Raw genomic sequence first — 14,077 nt, forward strand, 5'->3', positions numbered from 1 at the left:
AGCGTGTGCCGCGAAATTTGAAATTCTGTCGGAGACGACGGAGTCTATAGCTAAGTATATATCTGGCAGGGAAGTTGAATGTATAAAAATCAATTTTTTCAGGGTTTTATAGGTAACTCTGGATAAAGGACACAATTATTTTTCATAAATTACAGTTTATAGAAACTATTCAGAAAGGAACTGGAAAACTGCAAGAAAAAAGTGATGTTACCAAAATGCATTTTGACAGATATATCACCAACAACTGTTAACAAATGCATTTAACTGACCTCTCTCTGTTTTCGCTCAACTTCCAGACGTTTCAGCTCCTCATCTCTTTTCTGTTGCTCCTCTGTTTTTCTTCTTCGCTCCTCTGCTTCTTGTTCCTCCCAAAACTGATTACGGGATTTTGTATCTATTTCCGCTAAGGGATTCGTGCGCTTATAATTGGTACCCTGTAAAAATTGCTTGTTAATAATATTAAAAAGCACTCAATTAAAAAGGATCATATAGCTCCTCGTACCACAAATCCATACGACAATTATCACATGTATATCAACAGAAAAGACAGAACTAAGAACATAAATCTATTAAGATCAAGAAAAGTGAATGCTGATGAAAGCTTCAGCTTCCTTTTCAGCACCAACAGGTGGTCTCCTTTCCATCATAGAGAAATCAAAATCTACTTTTTCCTAGTAAAAGTGGGAGGTGCTTTAATTACATTTAATGCAATCATGAGTGCCTGTATGACAGTGACACTACATATATCACTAATACAAAACACTGTTTTCCTGAAATTTCATTCTCCCTGTGCTTGTTCCTTGAATAACAATCTAACCAACATGAATCTGGCAAGTTCCTAAAAGGAAAACAATATATATTTACCTAGTATATTACATTTATTATTAAAATATTGGCATGAAACTTGAAAGATATCCAATGTACTGCACCTAATTGCATGATATCTTATAATTATTGCACACTTCAAAAATGGAATTTGATTATTGTAAATAAAGAAAAAACTGAAACATTCATCAGGATAAACAAGCAGCAGGGGGAATTTGTGTCCCTTAAGATATTCACAATGTGTGATATTACACACCACTTTGAAAAATATGCATACCCATTGAGTTGCTGTACTTGTTTTTCTATAGTATAACTGACCATACTTAGGGCCATGGGCAACTGGCTAAATTTACTGAGGAAATCCAGGATTCCCTATAATTCAATATTAATACAAAAATACTACTTGGAACTATGGGATGTCAAATGACTTGTGGATTCTCCTAAACCAGCACGGGACAGCAGCAATAATGCAATAAGCAAACAATAAAAAGTCTGTGAAATGCTATTGCAAATTAAGGAAAAACCAAAATACAAATACAAAAAGGACAAACCAAATTATAAATGGAACTACAAAAGTGTTTTTGAAATAAACACAACTTGACATCAAATCTGAGTAAGTCCAACACAGCAAAGAAAGTAAAAGTTTTATCAGGAAACTCAATGATACTGAGAACATAACTAAGTACTTGTGTTATAATAGCAATGCATCTGCCAGGCTCCATGGTTGCCAGCTGCCCAAAAGCGTTGCTTTATTATAGTTCTACTTTGATGGTGTGGTCAGTCATATAACACAGAAACATGTAACTCAAGTCGAAAGCAGCATTTCATTGTCTTGTTTAACTCTTTGTGGACGGGTAACACACAGGCAGTCCCCAATTATTGGTGGTGTCAGATTTTGGCAATCCAGTTTTATGGAGGCTTGTCTAGCACTGACAAGCTGCAACTTTCAGTTATCAGTGATTTTTGCTAATCATCAAGCCGTCAGAATGGAACCCCCGTCAATAACCGGGGATTCCCCGTACGTACAGGCAGTCCCCGGGTTACGACGTAAGCCGGGACATCGTAAAAAATCCTAAGAAAACCTCACTTTTAATGCTTTGGGTGCAGTGAAAACTATGTAAACTGCATTCTTATTGGATTTTTCATAAAATCTTTCAAATATTGATTACTTTGCATTTTTGGTGTCATATTTCATAACCCTGGAAATAATATCTGATGAATATAATTGAGAAGCGCCTTAACCTTGGAACGTCGTAAGCCGAACCCGTCGTAACCCGGGGTCTGCGTGTATATGTTTACATATAGCTTTATGGTGGAGTCTGGAAAATACATATATGTTCAAGATTTTGTGGCATACAATTTGAACGTGAAAACTACTCTGATCACTTCCATGGACCATAAGTGACTCATAGCAACTCTTGGCCAAACTCTAATAGCTAGTCGGTACAGCAGAGAATAATCAGTTTGCCTTGAGATGGCGTAAGGAAATGTTGTCCAAAATGTCTAAAATTCCCATCCTGCAACATCTCATAAATATTTTACAATAAATAAACTTTACATTTTTTACTATTTATAGTTCTTAAGTTATGAAATCGTGTGAGCTGTAATTATAATGTTACAAAAAAAAAATTCTAAAAAAACTTATAACTTGGTAAAATTAGCATATTTTCAAGACTGTCTTTTGGAAAAAAGGCCCTTCACTGGGTTGGATATATTTACTTTCAACTTCCCCTAGATGGTACAAAAACTTTTTAGGGTTTTTTTTGTACCATGTGCATATATGTACTATATTCTTACTCTTTTCATTCATAAGATGTCTTTTTCTTAAATTGGCTATCCTTGACTTTAGCCCAGACTGTGCGGGTTAATGCAAGTATTAAAAATACGGTAATAAAAATTGTTCAAGAAAACCAGTAATAAATGTTAAGGAACCCATGACTCGAAAGATCAAAGTCAATAAATCTAATTATGTGAAAAACTTTTCCATCATTAATCAGACAATGTTCATGAATTCATGTTCGTGAATTCACAATGCCACAATTATGATGAGGCTCCTATTTAATTTGGAATGCTCAACCCTCTATTTTGCAAACAAGTTTTGAATCAGAGGAGGATATGGAATTTTAACTTTCTCTGAGCATCTGCTAAGTTAACAGCAACTGGTCTGAGAATGTGAGGTCAGTCAAGGGCCAACTTATTTTGATTCCTATGAAACAACATCTTTAATTATTATTATTAATCAAACTGGTCTTTAAGCGTTGCATATGATGAGGGCCATTTCAACTACTGACAGTTAACGAGTTTGGAATAAAATTACATATAGTACTTGCATTTAATGAAGGTAGAAGAATCTACAACTACATACATACAAAATTCTGCCTCTGTCATCCAGCAATTTGGACCACATCCATCTAATGAAAAAGTTAAAAAAAAAAACATTAAAAGAAAAGTCCAAAATCCTGTTTCAGTCATCTTGTCACATTACATCATGTTAAATTTATCAAAATTAATGACTAACCTTCCAGACAGCACCTGGATTGCAAGTAATTATGTGACAGTTCTGGGTCCATAACTTAAATTATTGGCGCCGATATGTGCTGACTTCCGCTTGCCGGTGCCAATAATTGGGTATTGGTGCAGATACATACTTAACAGAAGTGCTGATCTCTCAGTTATCAATGCCAATCTTCGGTCATTAATGCTGACAATCCCCAAAAATCTGATATTCGGTTATCTGCAACTCTGACTTGTTGTCATGCTGTGGGAATGGAACTCCCACCGATAACTGGGGAATGCCTGTATAATTGCAAATCATTCATAAAACACTTAGTTCTGATGCCAATTCTCAAAAGAGCTTTTCTCTGCTTTGAGTGGGAGATAAAGTTTAATTCCTCTCATCAAAACAGGCTACAGAGCTTGACAAAATAAAGTTGAACTTGCCTCATGTAGTTAGGGTATGGCTATTAACCATATATACTACTGAATTTATTTGTGATAGTTGAAACACAACCAATAACAAAGCTTTACTTTTGAAACCTAGTACCAAGTATTCTCAAATTTACAGAGGTTCAGTTTGCATTCTTGAATCAAACACTAACCACAAATAAGTTCACAACAGCAGGACAGCAGGCCGAGAGACGAACTGAATTTTGCAATGTACTGGAAATTTAAAAAAGAAAAAAACTAAAAACAGTATACTATGAGCACTAGACAAAACAGCGGGGCTTGAAATATGGGTTTTTAAATGATAAACTTAAATCAGATATTTTGTTTTACTGCATGATTGTTGGCCATTACTGTTCAATTTAGGTTTCTCATATGAAGAAAAAGATAACTACCTGAAAAGGAAGACCATACACTTTACCAATCAAAAGCACTTTCACTTTTCTTGTCACCACTTACTTGATATAACCAAAGGCAGAATAAAAGCAGTGTTGAAATAAGAATGATGTGCTTTGGAGGAAATGAGATGGGATAGAGCAACAAAGAATGGCAAGAACATCAAACAACCGCTTGGTAGTTTCAGGTTCAGAGAAAATGAACTCTTCCATGTAAATACCCAAAAAGCTAAGCAACTACTGGAATTATGATTCCACAGCAGCTAACACCAGCAGAGATGGTGATAGTAGGGGTAGTTTTAAGTAGTGGTAATAATAATGTCAAAAGTAAATAAGCCCTTATGATAAAAAAAAAAAAAAATGAAAGGTGATACCAATATGCCGGTTTGAAAATCTCCCAATATCAGAGGGGTGGGGGAGGGAGAAGAAGACAAGGGGGGTCAATTTGAAAAAAACTTACCATATCAAACTTCATTTTGGGTTTGGGCATTTTAGAGGGATAACTTTGGAACCCATCACCACAGGTTACTGCAGGACCACTAGGCTTCTGCTATAATACAAATATGAAGTTAAGGTTAAGACTGGAGTGCAACAGGAGATGCTAAGACCCACCAACACAGAGGATATGCCAGCATTCAGGTAGGTTAAAAGGGAGATTAAATGTGTTAATATATGTTAAAAAGAACAAAATCTATAAGCTGATGAACAAAAATATATTGAAAAAAAAATTAACAATAACACAATATGCAACCAATCTAAAACTAATACCACTATAAATGCCACAAAATGATAAAACCCAATGCTAACTGGCACTAAAATACTGCACTCCCACAAGAGACAAGAACATCACATACAACCTTCAGGGGCCAAAATATTGAATAAACCAAAGCTGTAAAAGACAACATACAGAAAGTCAAGTCTCAAGTGCTCACCCTGCCTAATAACAAGTGCTACATCACCTTAGAAAATTGACACATCCTTCCAATATGCACCACATTCACCAAATGTGTTTACTTATTTCAAACCAACAAGCAGTTAACATACCATTTTTCCCAGAGCTGTATCCCACCTGAAACCAAAAGCTAGTTCCTCTAAGTGTTTCTATGAACCCCACCTTCCAATGGAATGAAGGATTAGTCCCAAAAGCCAAAAAGGAAATAACATGTCTAGAAAATAACTGTAGTACATGGTTGAGAGGAAATATTTATGTGGCCACTCATCAAGGTATCATCCAGTTGATGTGTAAATTATGAGGGCAAGGACTCTGATGTGCATAGAATGCATACATGTGTCAAGTAAAAATTATTCCCCCCTTTGGATGTTCTGATATTTATACAAGACCCTGTACTAAGCAGTGTGACCATGTTCATTATTGTATAATTTTGTATCACACACTCACTTCATAAAATCCAAACTATATTACAATCTGTTGCATACTAAATAAACTGTAAAAGTAAACAAGGCAAATCAAATGAAACAAACAGCAATTGCTCAATGACATGCCACATGAGTATGGTTTTATAAAAGCATTTTAACAGTGGATAATCATGCACCAATTGTTATATAACAAAGCTGAACTATCCCCATACTTCTAAATCTTACTTATCACTCTAAACAGAAATTTTCATTCTTCAAGTAAGTTCTTACGATTTCATCTACCGTAATTCAGAATATATATATATATATATAATGTGCATGGTATAATTTAAAAGCATAAAACAAGAATAATTATATGCTTGGTTGGATAAATCATAAATCTTGAGTTTTCATGTACAAAATCTTGCAAGTGAAAGTCTTAAAAATAACAACAAACCATAAATGGTAAAGAGACTGTCCGCTAAGGTCCTATTATATGTTCTCATGGTTTTCTATCATTATATTCAACTATCACTTAAATCCCTGCTTAGCTAAGCTTCTAAAGTTAAATATTAGACTATGGGCTACAAAAGGGCCTCCAGACAGGTTGAAATGCAAAAAGGACTTTGACTCTAGTTCAGGGATACACTTGGGTTCAAACCATACTGAAGTTAACTCAGTGAAGGTAAGTCATTCTGTGAACAAACCTATAAAATATGCTTTGCAAAGTTGCTGTCATTAGTGGATAAATTGTCATCAATGAAAACTTTGTGTACATAACACAATCTCTACCACCTCTGATATCTTCTACAGAAATGTATTACGATACCTTCCCAACTACTACCTGACGTTCAGGATTTTTAATGTAATGAAGTGGGTACTTCTACTGATGCTATTCAATAAACTTGTAAAAGTCTAAGACTAAGAAGAGTAATGGTTTACCCAACTGAAATAAAACTTGTAAAAGAAATGAATTTCAAGAGACTGCAAATGTGTGCTCCCTTCTTATCTCAAAAGTGTTTAAAAAAATCATATGTTGGCTATAATAAATACTCCTGGTATATAATAACAGTAATTAAAGATGTGTACTTCAAAAACCTTTAAATTGACAGTAATTATAGAGCAATACTGTAATTCCCATTACACAAGTTTGAATCCAACAAAACCCACACACGAACATAAATAACCTTTGCATCTCAATGGAGGCTTTCAGTACCATGTCTCGATTGTTTATAAATAACCCTTAAGTCTCAATAGGTTTTCAGTACCATGTCTCGATTGTTTAAAAATAACCCCTAAATCTAAATAGGTTTCAGTACCATGTCTTGATTGTTTATTATAATAATTCTCCACCCCTAAATACTGGGAATTCCAAATCAATGCCCACTGAGTAATATCTTACACTTGATCTACAAATGAAGTTCACAATATTAAAAGATTATATTTTTGGTAAAATCCTTCACTACCTATGAGGCTATAAGTATCTAAGGCTCCTATGTTAAAAGTGCAAAAATATGGTCAGACCTTTATGCAATTCAGCCCAGGTGTCATATCACATGAAAATCCCTATCAAACTCAGCATAAAGCCAAGATGTACAGTAGATTTTCTTGCAATATTATAATAATTACCGCATATACTAGTGTAATATTCGACTCTCTGTAATGTTCGACCCATTTTTTATTGCATACTATTAGGATTTTAGCATATACTCTATGTAATGTTCAAATTTTGATTCTGGCAATAAGGCTAGGCTATGTTAGCAGTCACTACCATAGCCTAGTCTAAGATTCTGACATCTAAAACTAAAAAGCTAAAAGCTTAGAATACGTCTATAAATATGTTAAAAAAAAATCTGTATACGTATACTAATTTCAAATTGTTAAAATTAACTAAAATAAAAGGAAAAAACTTCTGACTTCCTTCATTTACAATTGTTTTGCCCTAACTACTGAAAGCTTACCAAGCAACCACTGTAACTAGCAAGCAGTTTAGTAATCATACATTTCTATTCTTTAATCTCTCTTTAACCACAAAAACTAGCGAAAAGTATATTAACCATTCATTTCTACTCTTTAATCTCTCTTTACCCAATGGAGATACCGATAGTAATAATGAAACCTATGATGACATTATAACAGATGAAGAATTCTAGAAAATATTTGCTAGCTATGATGAGAGCAATGTCTTTGATGTAATTTAAGTAATTTTCTGTTTTATGATATTCAATTCACTAATACATATTTATTTTTTTCATTAAATGTATTGCATGACTGTAAGTTTTGAATTTACCACATCCTTTCTACCAAAAGAAAAAATTATATGATTCTTTGTGAATCATAAGTGAAGCAAAATCAGCTGATGGAATACCTGTGGCAGCTAATACTGGTTCACATTAAGGAAATGCAGGTTACGCTTATTATAGCCTAGAACAGCCATAAATATAGAAACAACATAACAATAATAAAATATTCTCAGATAAGTAAAATAAAATATATATTTATTGTCTTGGTTATAAGAAAAAAATATGATAGTTTGTAAACTCCTGCGAAAATAAATGCTACTTAGTTGACTTAGGAAATCCACAGCCTACAGTACGCTTAGCCTAGTACCAAAAGTTTTGAAGTTTTCCAATATAGAAACAACATAATACATAATAATAATAAAATATTTTCAGATAATTAAAATGGCATTTGTTTTATTGTCCACTGTCGGGATATCCAAAGCTTAGCCTTAGCCTAGTCCCAAAATTTTGCACTTTTTCAAAACTATACTTCATATTGTGTTCAACCCCAAAATTTTAGGTCATAAAGTGGGTCTTTAAATATCAAACATCACACAAGTATATACAGTAATTATCAATTCTATATGCAGTAAATAACGGTTTAAATTTACCTATTATCTTTAATCAAATACTGTTCTGCAATCTGAGAATTTCTCCAAAAGATACATGTTGCATGACATAAAAACTACCACAACATGTCATTTAAGGATGAGAAAAGTGAGATGGATTATTAAAAAAATTCTGATAATCAGATTTTAAAATGGCATTACTATTTACTGTACCATATATTATTCATCATTTCATTATAGGTTAGTTCACAATTTACAGTCAATTTCTGATTCAAAACCACAACAGTGTAGTATATATTAATGAATCAATATCAAACACAAGACACAGTTACCACAGCTCCAGATGCTTCGCCTCGCTTGAATGTGTCTACTAAACCTTTCTGAAAAGTAACAAGCACCAAGCTTGATCTACCTCATGTCATTAGAAACTTAAGTCATCCTACAAACATACAAAAAGAAAATTAAACCAAAAGCAACACCTAATTAATAAGAACCAAATTATATGCCACATCTCTGCTAAACTTATTACTCAAAAAAAAAAGCCTCATCTTTCTTTATTAATCAACCTTCAAGTTGCACCCAGTAATTATCCTTGTACCAAAAAGTAGTAATTTTAAGTGACCACTGCAAAAATGACTATATTACTATTTCATTCCACTGTACTGAAAACCGTAAAGCATAAAATTGGGTACTTTACAGTATTTAATATTCTTGACTACCTTCTAGTGAAATAAAAATCTTACATACACTAACTTATAAATTACATTTACTATTGTAAATAAAATACCAAATTTGTAACTAATTTGTATTTTTCATAACTAACAAACCTGAGGTCTTAACAGTTAAAGGCCCACCTCGAACCACCCCTCTAGCAGTCTAAACTGGGTTAGAAATATAACTGATGGGTCACAGGTAGCCGTGGGCATTCTGGGTATACATGCCCCGTGACCTGGTATAGATGCCATTAGTCCCTGGATCTCACAAGTGTAATTTTAATTCTACCGGTTTCCAGCTTGGCGCTAGTAAATCCTAATGTTAAGACCTCAGGTTTGTTAGTTATGAAAAATACAAATTAGTTACAAATTTGGTATTTGTTCATACACGAAACAAACCTTCGGTCTTAACATTAGGATAGACTTACTATTGGAGGGAGGTAAGTCTCTACAACTGACTGGGAGTTTGCCACCTTATCCATTTCCGAATATATAGGGAAATTCTAAGAGAATGGACAATGAACCTAGGACCAAAGATATAAGCGGATCTATTGGTTTCCTCCCACTGGGTGTAGATACCATTCTACTGTTTACTCTTGTCCCTTGCGACTGGATCCACCTTCACCCCTCTTTTCCTTATTATCCAGAGGGGTGTGTTGCTACTGAAAGTATATCATCAGCTAAGATAGCTTCACAGTATGGCTGACCATCTCACCTGCATCTAGTCCGTTCCAGCACATGACGGTACTCTCCTTCATATTGCCCGTAGTTAAAGGAGTAGGAAGAAAGTAGTAAAGAAAAAAGACCAGTCATCCCATTCATTCTACTTTCATACCTTCATCTTAGACTAGACGCAAACTGACCCACCAGGGGCACTGGATGAACTATATCACTTGTTGGGCCGCCACCACTGGACCCAAGGAAAAGGTGTCCAAGGATCTATGGGCAACATCTTTCAAATAAAATGAGGTGAAAGTTGTTTGGCGCTTCCACACGCCAGCTTTCAGAATTTTATCCACAGACATGTTCTTCTTAAATGCCAGGGAAGCACTCACACCCCTGATGTCATGAGCTCTAGCTCCCACCTGGCTATCTGACCCTCTGTCTTCTGCAGTATAAGCATCTCTGATCGTCTCCCTTAGCCAAAATGATATTGTATTCTTGGACACTTCCTTCTTGTTCCGTCCTGTACTTACGAACAACCTCTGGCACCCCGGCCTGAGGTGCCTTGTTCTCTTTAAGTACTCCCTTAGTGCCCTGACGGGGCACAGGAGCATCTCAGCTTTGTCGTTGTCTACAAAGTCTGCCAAGGAAGGTATGGTAAAGGAGTCGAATCTGCCGTCTACTATTGTTGGATTTTGGGTCTTTGCCACGAATTCTGGGACAAACACACACACCATTGATCTCCAACCTCTCGAGTGCTTTATGAGATATGAGAGGCCATGCAGCTCCCCCACCCTTTTGGTTGAAGCCAGGGCCAATAAGAAGACTGTCTTCAGGGTCAGGCTCCTATCCGTGGACTGCCTTAGTGGTTCGTAGGGGGGTTTTGTCAGGCTACTCAGTACCTTGGTCAGATCCCAATCTGGGGCTTTTAGCTCCTTTGGTGGGCATGACTGTTCAAGCTCCTCATCAGCATGGCCAACTCCCATGAAGACGATATGTCCACTCCTTTCATTCGTAAGACTGAGGCTAGAGCAGCCCTGTACCCCTTCACTGCAGATACAGACATATGTTTTTCTGTTCTGAGATATATCAGAAAGTCTGCTAACTGCTGAATAGTCGTACCGAGTGGAGACACGTTCCCTCTACGACACCAATCACAGTATGCTGACCACTTTCCTTGGTATACTGTCGCAGATGATTTTCTGATATTACCTGCCATCTGAGTTGCTGCTTTCTGCTAAAACCCTCGCTCTCGGAGGAGATACTTGACAGTCTCCACCCGTGAAGCGATAGGGACTTCACCGACTGGTGGTACCTCTCCACGTGAGGCTGACACAGAAGGTTGCTCCATGGAGGTAACTCTCTTGGCACATCTACTAGGAGTTCCAGTAGGTCTGGAAACCACTCTGCTTTCGGCCATAACGGGGCTACCAGGGTCATCTTGAGGTTCTGAGACCGCATTACCCTGTTCAGAACCTGACGGATTAGACAAAATGGAGGAAATGCGTACACGTCCAGATTGTCCCAGGGGTGTTGTAGCGCATCTTCTGCTACTGCCTCTGCGTCCGGGACTACTGAACAATACACTTCCAACTTTTTGTTGTACCTGGTTGCGAATAGGTCTATGATCGGTCCTTCCCACAACATGAGCATCCTGTCCACTACCTGTTGGTGTAGGGACCCACTCCGTTCCCAGAATCTGATCCCTGCGGCTCAACTTGTCGGCCACTAGTTTCTTTTTCCCGGAATATACCTGGCCTTGATGTCTACCAGGTTCTCTATAGCCCACTGGTGAAGTTGAACTGTCATCACATGTAACTGCCGAGAAACTAGGCCTCCTTGCTTGTTTATATAAGCTACTACTGTGGTGTTGTCTGACATCAATACCACTGAGTGTCCCTTTACTCTCTCCCTGAATTCTTGTAGAGCCAGGAAAGCTGCTTTCAACTCCAGCACGTTTATATGGAGTTCTCTGTCCTTGCAACTCCATTTTGCTGACACCATCAACTCCTCCATATGGGCTCCCCAGCCTTCTAGTGACGCATCCGAGAACAGCAAGAGGTCTGGGGAGGATTGTTGAAGGGGGACACCCACTGTCAGATTGTCGTCGTCCACCCACCACAGCAAGTCTTTCCTCACTTCTGCCGACAAGGAATTTGCATGCGTACGGGTGATCTACTGTTGGTGACCAAAACTCCTTCATCCTCCATTGTAGGGACCGAAGGTGTAGCCTCCTTGTGGTACTAGCTTCTCCAGGGAGGTTAGGATTCCCAGCACCACCTGCCACTGTCTTGCTGGCTGTGTCTGCTTTCCGAGAAAGGCATTCACCACTTGTTTGCATTTCTCTACTCTTTGGTCTGTCGGGAATACTTTGGCTTGTTGTGTCTATCACCATTCCCAGATATTCCAAACGTTGACTTGGATCCAGCTGCGACTTCTGCTGATTCACCACAATACCTAGGCTGTGACAAAGCTGCAGGAGGGCCGCCCTGTCCCTGAGTAATTTCTCCCTGGACTTTGCTATCACCAGCCAATCGTCCAGATATCTTATTAGCCTGATCCCCTGAGCATGCGCCCACGCCGACACGAGGGTGAACACTCTTGTAAAAACTTGAGGAGACGTTGTCAATCCGAAGCACAGGACCTTGAATTCGAAAGCTTTCCCTGCAAGACTGAAGCGGAGAAATTTCCTTGAAGACTGATGGACTGGTATCTGAAAGTATGCGTCCTTTAAATCGACTGTCAGCATAAAGTCTCCGATTCTGACTGCTTGTAGAACCGTTTTCGGAGTTTCCATCTTGAAACTGGTTTTCCTTATAAACAGATTCAGCGTTGACAGGTCTATTACTGTCCTCCACTCCCCGTTGGCTTTGGGTACCAGGAAAATCCTGCTGTAGAAGCCTTTTGTCGGACTGCATACTTGTTGCACAGCTCCTTTTTCCATCATCTTCTTCACTTCGTCCTGCAGAATAGTGGCCTTCTGAGATTTATGGGCATAAGTGACGTGGGGTAATGGTTGATCTGTCAGGGGCGGGGTTACCTCGAACAGAATCAAATACCCGATCCTGAGAACATCCACCACCCACTGCTCTGCCCCTAGTTCCTGCCACACCTTCCAATGATTTGCCAGGCAACCCCCCACTGGTGTGGCCGAGTGATGGGAGGCGCCCATCCTATCTTCTTGAGCCTCTCCCTCTTCCCCTATTGCCCCTTCCTCTGTTGTTTCTATTGTGAAAGGGCCGATGAGTTATCCTCTTTGGGGAAGAGGGTCTTGTGACTCTATTAGGGATGCTATGTCTCACTGTCTTCTTTCGAGACATCTGCTGTTGTCTTCCCTCCAAAGGAGTAGTTTGACTGTTAGACGTTTTCCTAACTGCCTGTTGCACCAACCTATCGTTAGTGTCCATCCTTCTTCTATCTATCGCCTCTTCCAGTATGACCTCTGGCAACAGTAGTTGCGATTCCAAGATATCCCCATTCCTCATTGCTAACAGGGAATCCAAATCCACATTGCGGCTTAGTCTAGCCAATGCTGCATCTCTCCTCATTAGCAGGATATTTGCCCAAACATTGGCACTTACGTTTGTCAGGTACGCAATCGCCGCTTGGACCCTGACTGTAGTAATCTAATGAACAATGGTTCGTCCACTACTTTCCTTGTTGCTTCCGAGGATGCAATTTTCGCCACTGCTGTTGACCAAAGGTCTAACCAGGACGCAGCCTGAAAGACAGAAGAAGCTGTTGCTTCTAACGTAGCAGCCTCTTGGTACGTCATCGAAGGGCACTCCATTTTAACCTGATCCAAGGTTAATCCAGGCCTTAACCTTACAACATTAGGGTTCATTTGTCTAGACAGCAAAGGGGACCTTCGGTGTCGTATATATTTTCCTTTGTTTTATCATTGGAGGGGGAATAAATTTAAATGATCTATTAGATCTTAAGGAATTATCCCTCCCTGCAATCTTTGCGTTTACGTGTTGCAAGACCGATTCCGCATGACTCGAACAAGGCAATTCATACGACACCTTGGTATCCCTCTTTAGTCCAAACGCCATGTCAATTCCAGGAGGAAGCATACTGGCCGGTGTTACTGTCTTCTCCGAAAGGCTATTGAATTGACGAATCAAATCAATAACCTCTGCATACGAGGCCAGAAAACTCTTGGTTTTCTCCTTCCTCCGGCTCTAGTGTACCACTCTCCGTCACGAGGGATGTTGTCTCGCCTCTATCTTCTGACAGACGGCCCGGAATTCCCACGGCCGCCTGCCCCTACGCCGCGGTCTCTTTGATCTTTGCTGGCCGCTGTTGGCTCGATCCCAGATAGTCAGCAG

At 38.4% G+C, this 14,077-nt stretch overlaps 1 protein-coding gene across 1 annotated transcript in view; it reads right to left on the minus strand.

Moving 5' to 3' along the window:
- Positions 1–14,077, minus strand: part of LOC135201807 (drebrin-like protein) — a 163,386-nt gene that overhangs the window by 131,041 nt on the left and 18,268 nt on the right. Inside the window, 2 exon segments of the mRNA XM_064231075.1 lie at positions 270–434; positions 4,624–4,713. Coding sequence (XP_064087145.1) covers positions 270–434; positions 4,624–4,713 — 255 coding nt within the window.

Source organism: Macrobrachium nipponense, chromosome 28 (assembly GCF_015104395.2).
Source record: "Macrobrachium nipponense isolate FS-2020 chromosome 28, ASM1510439v2, whole genome shotgun sequence".
NCBI lineage: Eukaryota > Metazoa > Arthropoda > Malacostraca > Decapoda > Palaemonidae > Macrobrachium > Macrobrachium nipponense.